Below are 14462 nucleotides of genomic sequence, written 5' to 3'. Positions count from 1 at the left end.
CCACTGAAAAATAATATTCCGACGCCTATGTCGAGGCGCCTATGTCCTTCTCTGTGCTGTTCCAATTAGTATTGGAAATACTATACCTAGGATATGATATCAACAGGTAACTTTTGGAAGCAGTGGTCTCATAAGGTGGAGTTCTCCCCCGTCTTCTTGGTGTTCACAGCAGATGTGCCTAAGCCGGAGAACAATTTCAACCAATTGGCACTCTACACGGACGACACAGCTCTTCTGGTGGGATCCGCCAACAACACGCTAGTTACAGGAAACCTGAAACAACAAGCAAACAGATCAGCGGAGTGGGCCATGAAAGATTCGTATCAACACCAACAAGAGTCAGGCGATACTACTTATCTGCAGAAAGGTGCATCTGGAAGGACACGTGGTCTTCATGGGACAGAAGATTCCTTCGACGAAGGAAGCAAGATACTTGTGAGTCCCCTCGACAGAAAACTTACAGTCAGGTCCCATACCCAACAGATATAGGGTTGGGGCTAACCGCTCGACACAACCACTTCCCCATCATTGGACGCAGAAGTAACATGGATTTACTAGTAAAACTGCTTCGAATCAAGACCATCGTACTCCACACCATTTTGTAAGCCTCCACTGCCTCGAACCTGTGCGCAGAAACATGCAGACTCCAGATCCAAACGTTAATGAACGTCTGCTTGCTGGAGACCGAGATACATACCCAAGTGATGCATCTACCGGGACCTGGATCTTAGCACCCAGTAAGTGGTTGTAGTCCTGAGAAACAACGCACTGAAAAGGAACGACCCCAGATTCCGCGGGAGGAAGGCCGACGAAACAGAACCAGAGACCACTACCGGAGTCGCCGTCCAGAAGCTCCGATGAGTATAAAAACCTTATAGACACACACACAGTCCGGTTTTAAGACATACACATTAGTCCGCGACACAGAACTGCTAAGTACAGGGGATCACTATGCACAAACTACGTACAATAGTGTCAGGTTATATATTATTTGATTAAGGGAGTACCTATAAGCAGCAGACGCTGACTTCCGGCCACAAGAGGTTATATTTCAATCTGGCTGAAGAACAAATCAGAGAAGGTTGGCTCTAAGAGATTCTAGCTTCTTCGTGTTAGGAATCACACGTTAAAAGGTAAGACCTCGTTAGTCCTTAGCTCGCACAAGTTTCTCAACTTCTGATAGTTTTCGTTCGTATGGGGGCGGCAGCTGATTAACGGAAAAACAGATTTTAAAACAGATTTTTTTTTTCACACAGTATTCGTGTGAGAAAAATTCTCAGGGCTCTCATCCACTGGGGGGATGGTGGTGGTTGACGGTAGATTTCGAAGCTTGGCTTTGCGACTGACCGCCTTGAGGAGCCTTGCTTATCTTTTATATTAATAGATTGAGTTCATTGTCGATCCCATACATGGCGACTTCGTAAGCGGAAATGTCATTGCCATTGCCAAGCCCTTGCCAAGAATATCCCATAAAAGATGAACTAAAAATGTTTTACAGGACCACATTTTGTGTAAAGAATCGAAGATAAATAGAGTGGTTCATGCAGACATTGTAAGGATGTATTATTTCAAGACAATTTTGGTATATTTTGAGATATCCTGCGTTAGAAATGTATGACCACTTTGGGATATGCTGCGGATGGTATGTGCTATCAGAGAGCATAATCGTTTTCAACTAGTGTGTAAAGTTTGAGTTCTAGAGTTCTATATCGGGTACATTGTTGATAATCTTTCTTTTCACAAACTTCACACAGCAATTTGATCTTCACAAGATCTCTATACACGATTTATCAGGATATGAGAAATCCAGACACAAATTAAAATTCAGTCAACCCCTCCTTGTATTTTGATTCCTGATAAAAAAAACACCTTCAAAATAATCATATCGTTTATTGCATTTGATTTCAATATATTTCTCAAGGGAATATAGCACCTTTACATTCTTATTCAATAAATAAAATATTTTTTCACACAAAAACAGTTATACTGCCAAAATTCTTAAATACTGCATATAAAATAGAGATACGTTCAAAACTCTTGGCAAGAAAATAGTATCAAATACAGAGCTTGCTGGATTTTCTTCATATTTACAAAATACAAACTTAAAAAACTGAAGTTCAATTGCATTGTGTTGTTAAACTAAGATAACTTAAAAATAAAAATAACAGAAATATTACTAACAAAGGCAGTTTTTTCAATAATACAAAGTAAGTAGAAAAGGCAAATGCTACTGCAAAATTACTACAATTTTCTAATTAAAGCACTCTCTACCACCTTACTATAATTAGAAAAGTGACATGTTCCCAGGTGTACAATAAATCAAGTTTAGAATTTGATATCCAATCACTTAGAAAAAAAGAACGAAGAGTGATCCCAGGAAAATTGAGTTATAATTGTTGATCTAAATAAAAATGTCAAATGAATTTTGCAGAAAAGTATACCTATCTTTCAATTTTATACTATACCTATATTTCAAGAATATTAAAAAATCTGCTGTTCAAAATACAACTCTGGTGGTCTGATGATTCAAATATAATTTGAAATAGATGTTTCAGATATGTATATTCTGTTAGTGGTCCTCACGATGGAGTGTTCGGTAGGTATCAATGATGACAATGGAGGTTTGTGAAATTCTTGGTATAATACTGGAAGATCACTTTTATGGTTTGTCAGAACCTTTTGGCTCTTCAAATCGTTAAGTCATAGTCCCTACAGTGCCATGATTTTAATGTCATTGCATTTTACAACTATTTGGTCACTAGATTGATGAAGTGAAGAAAAATATATCAGCTAATAAAAATATTCAACATCCAAACTAGTTTTCAGTCATATAGAAATTATTATTGATGGAATTCACTAAACCACTATAATTTTCCCAGATACGAATTAAAATATAAGGTTGATTTGGAGCTCAGAAGTACTGAAGCAATAACTCTCAAAATTGTCAAAGATTCATGTGAGAGCTGATGTCTCACTACGAAAATGACATTTCAATCTATACGGACGTCTCAAAAAGCAATCAATTCTCTTCTTTACAGACTGCCTACAACCTGAAGAGTATTCACAGCCAAACTCTTTGTCATTTATCAAATCCCGTGAAGAGGGAATATATAACTTCAACGGAGTCTTTGAGTTCATTACCTGAAATAGGTGAGCAGAACATATACCAACAAAAACCCTATCAGACAGAAAATGAAATGGCAACTAATACTGGTAAGTCAGTGAGCTGTTTTTTGCAAAACATTTTGAAGAGATTGTGTTGAATTACTGAAAGGAAATGAATATTGCACTAGATTTTATCGGTCACGAATAATATTATTGAAAAAGACAAAAACTCACAGAAAAATTTTCCTGGGACCAAAGCTATATCAATAATTCTGAAATGGACTACAATAATTCGGAGTAAATTAAAAAAAAAAAGAATAGTACATAATAAACACTGTCAAAATAAATACAAATAACAAACTGGATAATTTTATCCACGGGAATGATGAGAAAAACCCAAAACAAGTCAACAGTCGAAATAAATTAATTTAAAAATTATATACATAGCCGTATACTTATCCTAATATTCACAACAATAAATTTTGACAGACTCAGTCTTCTCAATAATGCACTTAGCAAGGCACTCGTTCAACTAATTATATACTCTATTCGTGTAAGGCATCGGATGATATGTTGAAGTCTCGCAGATTTGACATGTTTCTGGAAGATGACATTTTGCTGGTTATTTCTTCGAGGAGGTAATGCAGTATTTTAGAATCGCCGTTGCCCTGGGGAGGGGCTCTTCGCTGGGCTTCTTTGACGTCATGGAGGGCGCTTTCGAACATATTCATGTCTAGCTTGGCCTTAGCCCTGGCAAAATAGGCTTCGTAGGATTCCGGCTTTAACTCTAACACTTGATTAGCTAACTCGACTGCTTCTTGGGGCTCCTGGAATTAAAGGGTTACTTTAGTATCTTATGTCACAGATATGACAGAGTTTGCATGACATTATTGATACTTGCAGCAACAAGCAGAAGGATTAGAGGAATGGGCCAACGTATGGATGATCAGTATAAACTCTGACAAGAGTCAGGCAATACTGTTCACCCAGAGGATGGTACACTCGGAAGGAAACGTCATCTTCAACGGACAAGAGACTCCGTGGACCAACGTAGCTAGATACTTGGGGGGGGGCAACCTAGACAAAAGATTAACGTTCAGGTCTTACGTACGGTAGGAATGGCGAGATCTGCCAGACAAAACCTATTAGCAATAATAGGTCGAAGAAGCAACATGGGGTTGAAAACTGCTGCTGATAAAGACCATGATATTACCGATAATCTTGTATGCCTGCACTACCTAGGGCCAGTGCGCAGCGACATACAGAAGACAGATCCAGTCGTTTATGAACGCGTGCGTAAGGGCCGCCGTAAACGATCCAAGATATGTACCGAACAGGTTCATATCTAGACCTGAACATACACTACATAAAGGCCATCTCCGAGAGTCGCTGTCAGGCGGCTCCGGTACGTATAAAAATTTCTTAACCAGACTCCGAATTCAACTCATTTTCAGATTCACTAAGAAACAAAAATGCTTGCGACAAAATACACTCGTCTCCAGTTGGTTTTTGGGGACTCCATGCAAAAATTTAGTTAGGAAAGTCAAGATAAAAGCAAACAATAGATCAGAAAGCAAAAGCACCTAAAGGCTGACTTTCGACTAAAAGAGGTCAGATGTCAATCTTGCTGAAGTGCCCATCAGTAAGTTGTGGATCGCTCCGGAGGAGCGGGGATGGATGGACGGGATGGATGGACGAGATGGCATGTTCTGCACACATTAACCGTGTAGATTTCAACTCTGGACACTCAACCCGGGAGGGGGCAGGGGGCATGACATCATTTAGAGAAACAGGTATACTGAAAATTTCATACTATCAGAGCCTGTACGACTTGCAGAACAATATGGAATTGAACCATGATATTGATGTCTACACACTCTGAGAAAGACCACAAGAATCTGAAAACCTGAAAAATTGTCTAAGTACAACTCAAGGTTAACCGTCTACATGTGGTGGAAGTAAAATAAGCAACTGAAATAGAACATTTCCAAACAGATAATTGTCAAATGAAGAGAAATGGTTCGTCACACCTATTTATGTTAGTCCCATATGAATGTAAAATAAGAATCTGAAATAGAACGTTGCCAAACAGATAATTGTCAAGTGAAGAGAAATGGTTCGTCCCATCTATTTATGTTAGTCCCATATGAATGATGATATTCTAGCGGTTTATTCAAGATGCTACGTCATAGTGGACGGCAAAAGCACTGTCATCATATTGTCTTTTGGCTTCAATTTTTATTCTTGATTCATATAAATTTTGTTTCAAAATTACTGTTGCAAGAAAATATTGAATTATTCGAGTATGACACAAATTTACTGTATTTTTCTTACGATACTGAAAAAAATTACAACAACGTGATTGATAACATCTTAGTTGGATTATAAATTGACGATGAATTATAAAAAATACTCTATTTTCATGAGCATGATCAGAACCATCAATAAAGAGAATCTGGCTTTTGCAAACAAAAATACTGAATATTATCGAACTACGAAAGTTTTAAGATTATTCATTGATGAAAGTAGGTATCTGTTGACACAACCATATTAGGATGTGAAAAAATCAAACAAATTTGGAATTAATACTCAATTTAGGATAATATATATCATTCTTTTCATATTTAAATTCAATTTGAGAAACACTTAGGGCATACTATACGAAAACCTCTTAGGAGGCAGAATGAAATTATTAAATGTAGTTTTAGATTACCTCATCATGAAACTATGCATATCAAATTTATATACCTATGTATTACATGATATTTCCGATGTTCAGTCTATTTTCCAATTAACAAACCAAACCAAATAACTACTAGTTACATCATGATATTCAGAATCACGAGAGAGATCCCTAAATCATTACGTGTCAAGATGTATAATAAGCTTCGGGGAAAATTTAAAATGAAGTGAAAAACAAACATTTTCCATTCCGAGTTAAAAAAAGTTTCTACTCTCTTCTTCTGACTCAAATTCTTTATTATGCATTTTTGTTTTTTTTCTTATTACAATTTGATCATCAATAAATGCTGTACACTTATTTCACTGAACAATTAGTATTAAAATAATTTTTTATTATGTAATTATCAATCGTTTCATTAACATTCTTCTTTGTTGGGGTTGATATAGATTATTATCATTATCCCTGAGGTTGCGCTGGTCGGACCCTATCCCCCGAAGCCCTAATCCATTCGGGAGTGCGCGCCAGCATTATCAACGACAGCATTAACAACGACAAATATTGTCTTGCTCTAATGGTCAGACGTATTCGCTTGTATGAGCCCAAGGTTGGGGAACGAATAGTTCCAATAAATGCAACACTTCTCGTTTCCCACAACGGGTTCAATATCTCCCGGAGCTTAGAGCAACACCGCTGTCTCGTCAAATTCGTAAAAGTGCTGTAGGTGGTGATAAAGCAGTCTTAGGGGCGCGTGATGTCGATGGATATAGGCCTACACCATAAATGATGGACTCGCTGACAGCAAGTGCATCAGAGCATCAGACGCCTCGCGGCAGGCCCTGAACATTTTATCAGGAACCTCTATACCCATCACGCGACTACGGTAGACTGAGGTGTTGAAGACACCATCCTAGCAGACCATGTGACTTCAGCACACACGAACTGACGAAAGCGAAGGCCAAGGTCTTCAAAGTTGTTGAAGAAGACCCCAATACATTGACTTATCCTTGTATTTCCTCAGGAGTAAAGTGATCTCTGCAGCTTTTTTACGAGCCATTTGTTGGACGGGTTCCAACTTGGTGATGGAGTTGGATCATCTTGTTCAGTGTTGAAAACTTAAGTTCATCAGCTGCTCGGGCAGTTGCCCTGAAGAGAAATGCCCCAATTTCTGCTCTTTCGTGGCCGTAAACCATGCAGATTATTATTACTATCATCATTATTATCAAAATATCATTCACTTTAATGCAGTTCGAGTTCAGTAATTATTGTTTCTGTAAATTAAACATTTTGATGAGGTGGGACGAGTCTATTAGGTATAAGAGTGATTCAGTAAGCAACAATATTAAATAATATCGTGAATTGTGACATAAGCGTATTTCATAATATTTCAGATAACCTGAAAAGCTAAAATGTTCAATGAAGCGAAAAACTGCAATAGACATAGACATAATAGACATAAATACCATGAAATGAAAAGGATGATCCACATCAGTTTCCAATTACAATTATGCAATAGTTCATTCTACAGATAGATTCCATAATAATACGTGGAGAACTTTTGTGAAGCTATTATCTATGGAAGCGCAGAATATCCACATATTTTTATTTTATTCTCGATAATTCGAACTCAATATTTCGACTTCAATCTCAAAATTTCGACTTGATAAGTTCGACTTTATAAGTCGAAATTTTAGAATATAAATATTATAATCTCGAAATTTTTAAATCAAACTCAAAATTTTGGAGTTTCTCATATAATTATTTCTGACTTTCAAAAACTTTTGAGGTGACATTTTGAATCTGGCACGAAGAAACTAGTCAACCAAATAACCTCTGGAGGACAAAGGTTATCAAGATTATAGATACAGAAACAGCAGTATTCTGTTTGAATTTTTCTGAGTTGAATGAAATACTCACGTTCAATTTCCTCTTGCACCTCGAATAGTTCAAAAAGAAGTTGATCTTCAACTGCAGAAAAGTTTTATTGTGTTCTGCTTGGTCGTCCACCGGAAACTTCTTCAAGGCATATTGGTAGCGATGGGCTGCTTCTCTCAATCTACTCTTTCGGTAGAGTATATTTCCGTCTTCTAAAAGTTTATTGAGAAGTATTAGCCTGCAAAAAATAAGAAATAGAAACTCTCTATACTGATACTCTGAACCATGATAATAATCAAACTTCCCAGTGAATTTTTGGCACATATTTAACCAGTTGAACTTTTTGAATTGAAGAAATGGAAGTTAATTTGCTGAGAAGTTACTTCAACAATACACATTGAATAAACCTACATTATATCTGGTTTGCCTGAAGCCATGGCCCACGTCGCTGGTCCCAACTTAGCCCCTTTCTTCAAAAAGCACTGAACGACCTGGATATTTCTACAGCCTATGGCTCTGTCGAGGGGCCTCATTCCGTTTATATCTACATGCTCTATCACAGCTCCCCTGTCGAGAAGAAGTTGAACCAAGGCCTGATTTCCTTGGAAAGCTGCCAGATCCAAGGGAGTTCGGCCTGTTTTGTCCGTGTGGTTGATATTTGCTCCTCGTTCTACAAGGCATTGAGTTGCTTGGAGTTTTCCCCTGAGGCAGGCCCAACAAAGGGAAGTGAGTCCTTCGCGATCTTCTTTGTTGATGTCGGCTCCTGGAATGAATGTCATATTGAGCGAAAATTTTATTATTAGCGTTTCAAATATTACTTGTTTAAATATGTATCAATTCGAGTATAGAAAAAACTTTCAATTGTTACTCGAAGTGAAATAGACAAAGAGAAATACTACTACGTGTTTCTGTTCACAAATAATTAAAAATTGCTATGGAACTCGTCGATTTTGGTATGATTCGATGTCACATATATGAAAGTATCAAAAATAAAGTTTTATTTTCTTTTTTGATTAATTCAATCTGTATAAAGAAAATTATATTCATCAAACTCGTTGAAACGGTTGATTCAGGGAACTAGAAAACAAGAGTTCAAAGGTATACAATTTGATAGTGTTCTTGTAACAAATGAAGCAAAAGTAGCAGGATATTTTAATTCATTTTTTGTTGACAGTTTGAAAAATCTAACCGAAAGTATAGTACCAATAAATGATTATAATCATGTTCTCAGTTATATTATATCAACAAATGAGATACTTGGGGAATTTGAAACATTGAATATGTACGAGTTAAAAAAGATAATTTTTTCCCTCAAGAAAAATAATACAGATGACAATGGAATTAATCTGAATATAATCAAGTTGACATTTGAAATACTGGGAAATAGGTTCATGGAATTGATAAATTTATCGTTAACCACTGGAACATTTCCTGATGGTTGTGAAATTGCCACCATCGTTCCTATTGAAAAGATTACAAACACCGTTTTAGGATCTGATTTTAGACCCATAAATAACCTGCCAATTTATGAGAAAATATTAGAAATCACAGTGAAAGAACAATTAATGAAATTTATAGCGAAACATAATATTTTGATTAAAGAAAAATCTGGCTTTAGGGAATCCCATTCATGTGAAACTGCACTGCAATTTCTAATCTCTTTGTGGAAAGTTGAGCTATCTAAAAAACGTATTAGAGGTGTTGTCTTTCTGGATTTCAAAAGGGCATTCGAGACGGTCAACACTGAGTTACTTTTAATGAAATTAAATGAGTATGGACTAGATTATAAAGTATTACAATGGTTCACAAATTACCTCACATATCAGAAGCAGCTAGTTAAATATAATCAAGTGACATCAAGTAAGTACTTTAAATGTAATTTCTGGAGTCCCTCAAGGGTCAGTATTGGGTCCACTGCTATTCTTGCTGTACATAAATGATATTGTGATACATGATAAAAGGTGTAAGATAAAACTGTTTGCCGACGACACTATGTTGTACTGTCCTGGGACGACTAATGAAATCTCAGAATGTTTAAATGAGGAATTATTAAATATAAACGTGTGGTTATGTGACAACGGCCTCAAGTTAAATGTTAATAAAACAAAATGCATGTTAATAGGTAGCAAATATCGTTTAAAACAACTGCAAGATGAACAGCTGTCATTGAATCTTTATATTGATAATGTCATCATTGAAAGGGTAACAACTTTTAAATATCTGGGAGTGGTATTAGATCAAGAATTGAACTTTAATGCACACTGTAGTTATATTCAGAAGGAAATAGCCACGAAAATTCATCTTTTATGTAGATTGAAAAATAAAATAAGTGAATATGCCAAATTAACAATTTATAAATCAATAATAGCCCGCCACTTTGACTACTGCAGTACATTACTCTATTTTGTGAGCAATGAAAATCTAAACAGATTACAGAAGCTTCACAACAGATCTATGAGGGCAATATTAAGTTGTAATAAACGCATATCTGTGGAATACATGTTGGAAACACTGTCTCTTATGTCTGCTAAACAAAGGATAACACTAAATATGCTAAATATTTATATTTAAAATTAAACACAAAATGTTGCCAAATTATCTGAGTGATCAGTTGACCTACACAAGTAGTATTCATACACACTCTACTAGAAATAGAATAGGAAATTTTTATATCAACAGAGAACATATAGGTTGTGACTCGTTGTATAGTTCTGGTCTGATTGCATTTAATAATAATAATAATAATAATAATATATATATATATATATATATATATATATATATATATATATATATATATATATATATATATATATGCTAAACTGGTTTTCCGGGTATTTGATCCGTGTATGTGATATTATCTCTAATTTCACCGACGTTTCGACAAAATCTCATTTGTCATTATCTAGGTGTGCTAATACGTGTTCAGAAGTTTTGTTGACCTTGCTCAACTCACTTCTTACTATACTGGTAAAACGGTATTCGTTACGTGTTCAGATATAGAGGGGCCATAAACACTCTACTACCTACTACTTAAATGTTGTTGAGTTTTACCTGAGTTCTTCTTCTTCTTGGTTGACCTCATCTCCCCGTTAAGGTATCGAATATGAAATCTGAAGTTTTCACGGATAGGAATATGCTAAACTGGTTTTCCGGGTATTTGATCCGTGTATGTGATATTATCTCTAATTTCACCGACGTTTCGACAAAATCTCATTTGTCATTATCTAGGTGTGCTAATACGTGTTCAGAAGTTTTGTTGACCTTGCTCAACTCACTTCTTACTATACTGGTAAAACGGTATTCGTTACGTGTTCAGATATAGAGGGTCCATAAACACTCTACTACCTACTACTTAAATGTTGTTGAGTTTTACCTGAGTTCTTCTTCTTCTTGGTTGATCTCATCTCCCCGTTAAGGTATCGAATATGAAATCTGAAGTTTTCACGGATAGGAATATGCTAAACTGGTTTTCCGGGTATTTGATCCGTGTATGTGATATTATCTCTAATTTCACCGACGTTTCGACAAAATCTCATTTGTCATTATCTAGGTGTGCTAATACGTGTTCAGAAGTTTTGTTGACCTTGCTCAACTCACTTCTTACTATACTGATAAAACGGTATTCGTTACGTGTTCAGATATAGAGGGTCCATAAACACTCTACTACCTACTACTTAAATGTTGTTGAGTTTTACCTGAGTTCTTCTTCTTCTTGGTTGACCTCATCTCCCCGTTAAGGTATCGAATATGAAATCTGAAGTTTTCACGGATAGGAATATGCTAAACTGGTTTTCCGGGTATTTGATCCGTGTATGTGATATTATCTCTAATTTCACCGACGTTTCGACAAAATCTCATTTGTCATTATCTAGGTGTGCTAATACGTGTTCAGAAGTTTTGTTGACCTTGCTCAACTCACTTCTTACTATACTGGTAAAACGGTATTCGTTACGTGTTCAGATATAGAGGGTCCATAAACACTCTACTACCTACTACTTAAATGTTGTTGAGTTTTACCTGAGTTCTTCTTCTTCTTGGTTGACCTCATCTCCCCGTTAAGGTATCGAATATGAAATCTGAAGTTTTCACGGATAGGAATATGCTAAACTGGTTTTCCGGGTATTTGATCCGTGTATGTGATATTATCTCTAATTTCACCGACGTTTCGACAAAATCTCATTTGTCATTATCTAGGTGTGCTAATACGTGTTCAGAAGTTTTGTTGACCTTGCTCAACTCACTTCTTACTATACTGGTAAAACGGTATTCGTTACGTGTTCAGATATAGAGGGTCCATAAACACTGAGTGAGTTGAGCAAGGTCAACAAAACTTCTGAACACGTATTAGCACACCTAGATAATGACAAATGAGATTTTGTCGAAACGTCGGTGAAATTAGAGATAATATCACATACACGGATCAAATACCCGGAAAACCAGTTTAGCATATTCCTATCCGTGAAAACTTCAGATTTCATATATATATATATATATATATATATATATATATATATATATATATATATTTATTTATTTTATTGTTTTGTATTTTATAAGTGAACTGACTGTACTATGAAGAGCATTATTTGCTAATAATTACCAACCAACTTATTCATTTCTTCGCGGTCAAAGAGTAAAAAAACCTTGACTCTGCAAAATGATAATTTTCTTTATCTTCAATATATGTGTATTGATAACTGGCTAAGTTAATGCCATTGCTGCTCCACTATTCATGCTATGATATTAAATATATGCTGTATAGGGAAGAACACATTGGTTATTAAAACAGTTGTATTAGGTGGGCTGAACAGTTAGTAAGCTGACACACAGATGGCTTTACTAGTATTGAATCCATATGATCTCTGTTCAAAAGACACGTGTCATGTTATGATATTAAATATATGCTGTATAGGGAAGAACACATTGGTTATTGAAACAGTTGTATTAGGTGGGCTGAACAGTTAGTAAGCTGACACACAGATGGCTTCACTAGTGAATCCATATGATCTCTGTTCAAAAGGCACGTATACAAATTTCACAGCAATCGGAATATTAGTTGGTGGGATAAAACATTTTGAGTGGAGCAAATTCTGTTGGTTCGAAGAAAACTGATGAAAGGAATTGCTTTTGAAGCTAAGGATTGGCTTGATGAACATTATAAAACTTTGCACCAGGAAAATCAGCCATTGAGAAGTGAAGGTGAAATGAGCACCAAGGATAAGGTAAGCAGTGGAGACCTCAAAGAGGATGTTACTGACGAAAACATAAAAAAAAATAACTGAATGATTTTGGATGATGATGATTGAGATAGTTTTGGCTCTGAAAATATCAGAGGAATGTGTTGGACATCGCGAGAGCTCACAACCGACTGAAAACAACAACGAAATGGTTATTCTGAGCAGTGTTCGACTCTGTTCCACCAAACAAAACACGATCGTCCTCTTTGCACGTGGTGCAACTATTATATGGCATTATTGGAGCATTGCGTCGTGCCACAAATCAATGAAAACGATGGCAAAATTGCATAAATTGGGCTCTGAATTGCCTTCCCATCCCTTCCCATCTCCTTATCTAGCCCCCAGTGACTTTTTCATGTACAGTGACCTCAAGAGACCTGAAAAGAAATTCATCTCCGATGAAGAGGTACTCTTCGAATTAGAGGTCTATTTTGAGACTAAAGACAAATCGTACTATAAAAATGGTATAAAAAATTGTATGAACGCTATAATTGCCCTCTAAGGCAACTTAATCGAATAATGAAATCTAATTTTATATATAAAAAAATATTTTAGCTTACGGACTTTTCATCATAAGTGTTAATGTTGTCTTATGCATATATGTATGTATGTATATTTAATTATAAGGGAGTCAATGCTGAACAACCTGAAGAATGCTTAACGCCCCGCCTCTTTATGTAGGTACCAAAAACGGTCACCATTGACTGCTCCACCATGGTTAGACATGAATGCACCAAGATTTGATATTCCTAAAACTTTAAATACTTTGGGATCATTCTGTCCAATGAGAATGGTATTTTAAGGATGCAGAGTCTATCGCACCAGAAGAGATAGACCAAGAAATGCAAATGAATTTTTCTCCAGGATTCAAAATTTTGAAAATAATATAATAAGAATTCAAGTAATCTGTTTATAGAGAACAATTTTGTTATCAAAAGATAGTTGGAGGTACTACTGTTTTTTATAATAGACATATGAGATGATTTATAAATATTCAAGGTTATTTCATGGGACCGAAGCCACATTTGTCAGTTACTACTTGAAATTATTATTCATGAATCTATTATTCTAACTTCAAATAGCTTCCCATGTCAATTGTCGAGGTGAAACGAAGAAATACTCAAAATGAACAAAAAATATTCCCTCATTTACAAGATATAAACTTTCTCAACCTATGAATTACTAGAAATTATTTTCTGTTATGGCACCCACCTCTGTCTAAAAGCAGTTCGATGATTCCCAAGTGACCTTCTGCTGCAGCTATCATGAGCGGAGACCGTTCCACAGAATCACACTGCTCAATGGCTGCATAGTTTTGAATTAGTCTTTCAGCGACAGCCCAATGTCCTTCTTTCACAGCGAGAAGAAGTGGCGTCAATCCTTTTTTGTTGGTTGTCGAAATATTAGCGCCTCTGTTGATGAGCGCTGAACAAACCGTGTGGCAACCATTTGCCGAAGCAATTGTGAGAGCTGTTTCACCTGAAATTGTAATTGTTTAGATACGAAAATGTATTAGTATAATACTAGACCGTGCTAACATATTTGTAAAAGGTTAGGTGATG

At 36.0% G+C, this 14462-nt stretch overlaps 1 protein-coding gene across 8 annotated transcripts in view; it reads right to left on the bottom strand.

Moving 5' to 3' along the window:
• Positions 1–1874: 1874 nt before the first annotated feature.
• Positions 1875–14462, bottom strand: part of rols (zinc-RING finger and ankyrin repeat domain-containing protein rolling pebbles) — a 439138-nt gene continuing 426550 nt past the window's right edge. For all 8 annotated transcript variants that reach the window (XM_074169496.1, XM_074169503.1, XM_074169497.1 and 5 more), the window contains 4 exons: positions 14113–14379; positions 8072–8423; positions 7703–7898; positions 1875–3932 (listed from right to left, as the gene is read on the bottom strand). In XM_074169496.1, coding sequence (XP_074025597.1) covers positions 3651–3932; positions 7703–7898; positions 8072–8423; positions 14113–14379 — 1097 coding nt within the window. In that variant the 3' untranslated portion in view covers positions 1875–3650. The remainder of the gene's footprint in view (positions 3933–7702; positions 7899–8071; positions 8424–14112; positions 14380–14462) is intronic.

Source organism: Leptinotarsa decemlineata, unplaced genomic scaffold, assembly GCF_025532065.1.
Source record: "Leptinotarsa decemlineata unplaced genomic scaffold, Ldec_3_MD MMD2_P_RNA_scaffold_5, whole genome shotgun sequence".
Classification (NCBI taxonomy): Eukaryota; Metazoa; Arthropoda; class Insecta; order Coleoptera; family Chrysomelidae; genus Leptinotarsa; species Leptinotarsa decemlineata.
Note: the sequence above shows the minus strand (reverse complement) of the source record. Positions and strands in the feature narration are given on the sequence as shown.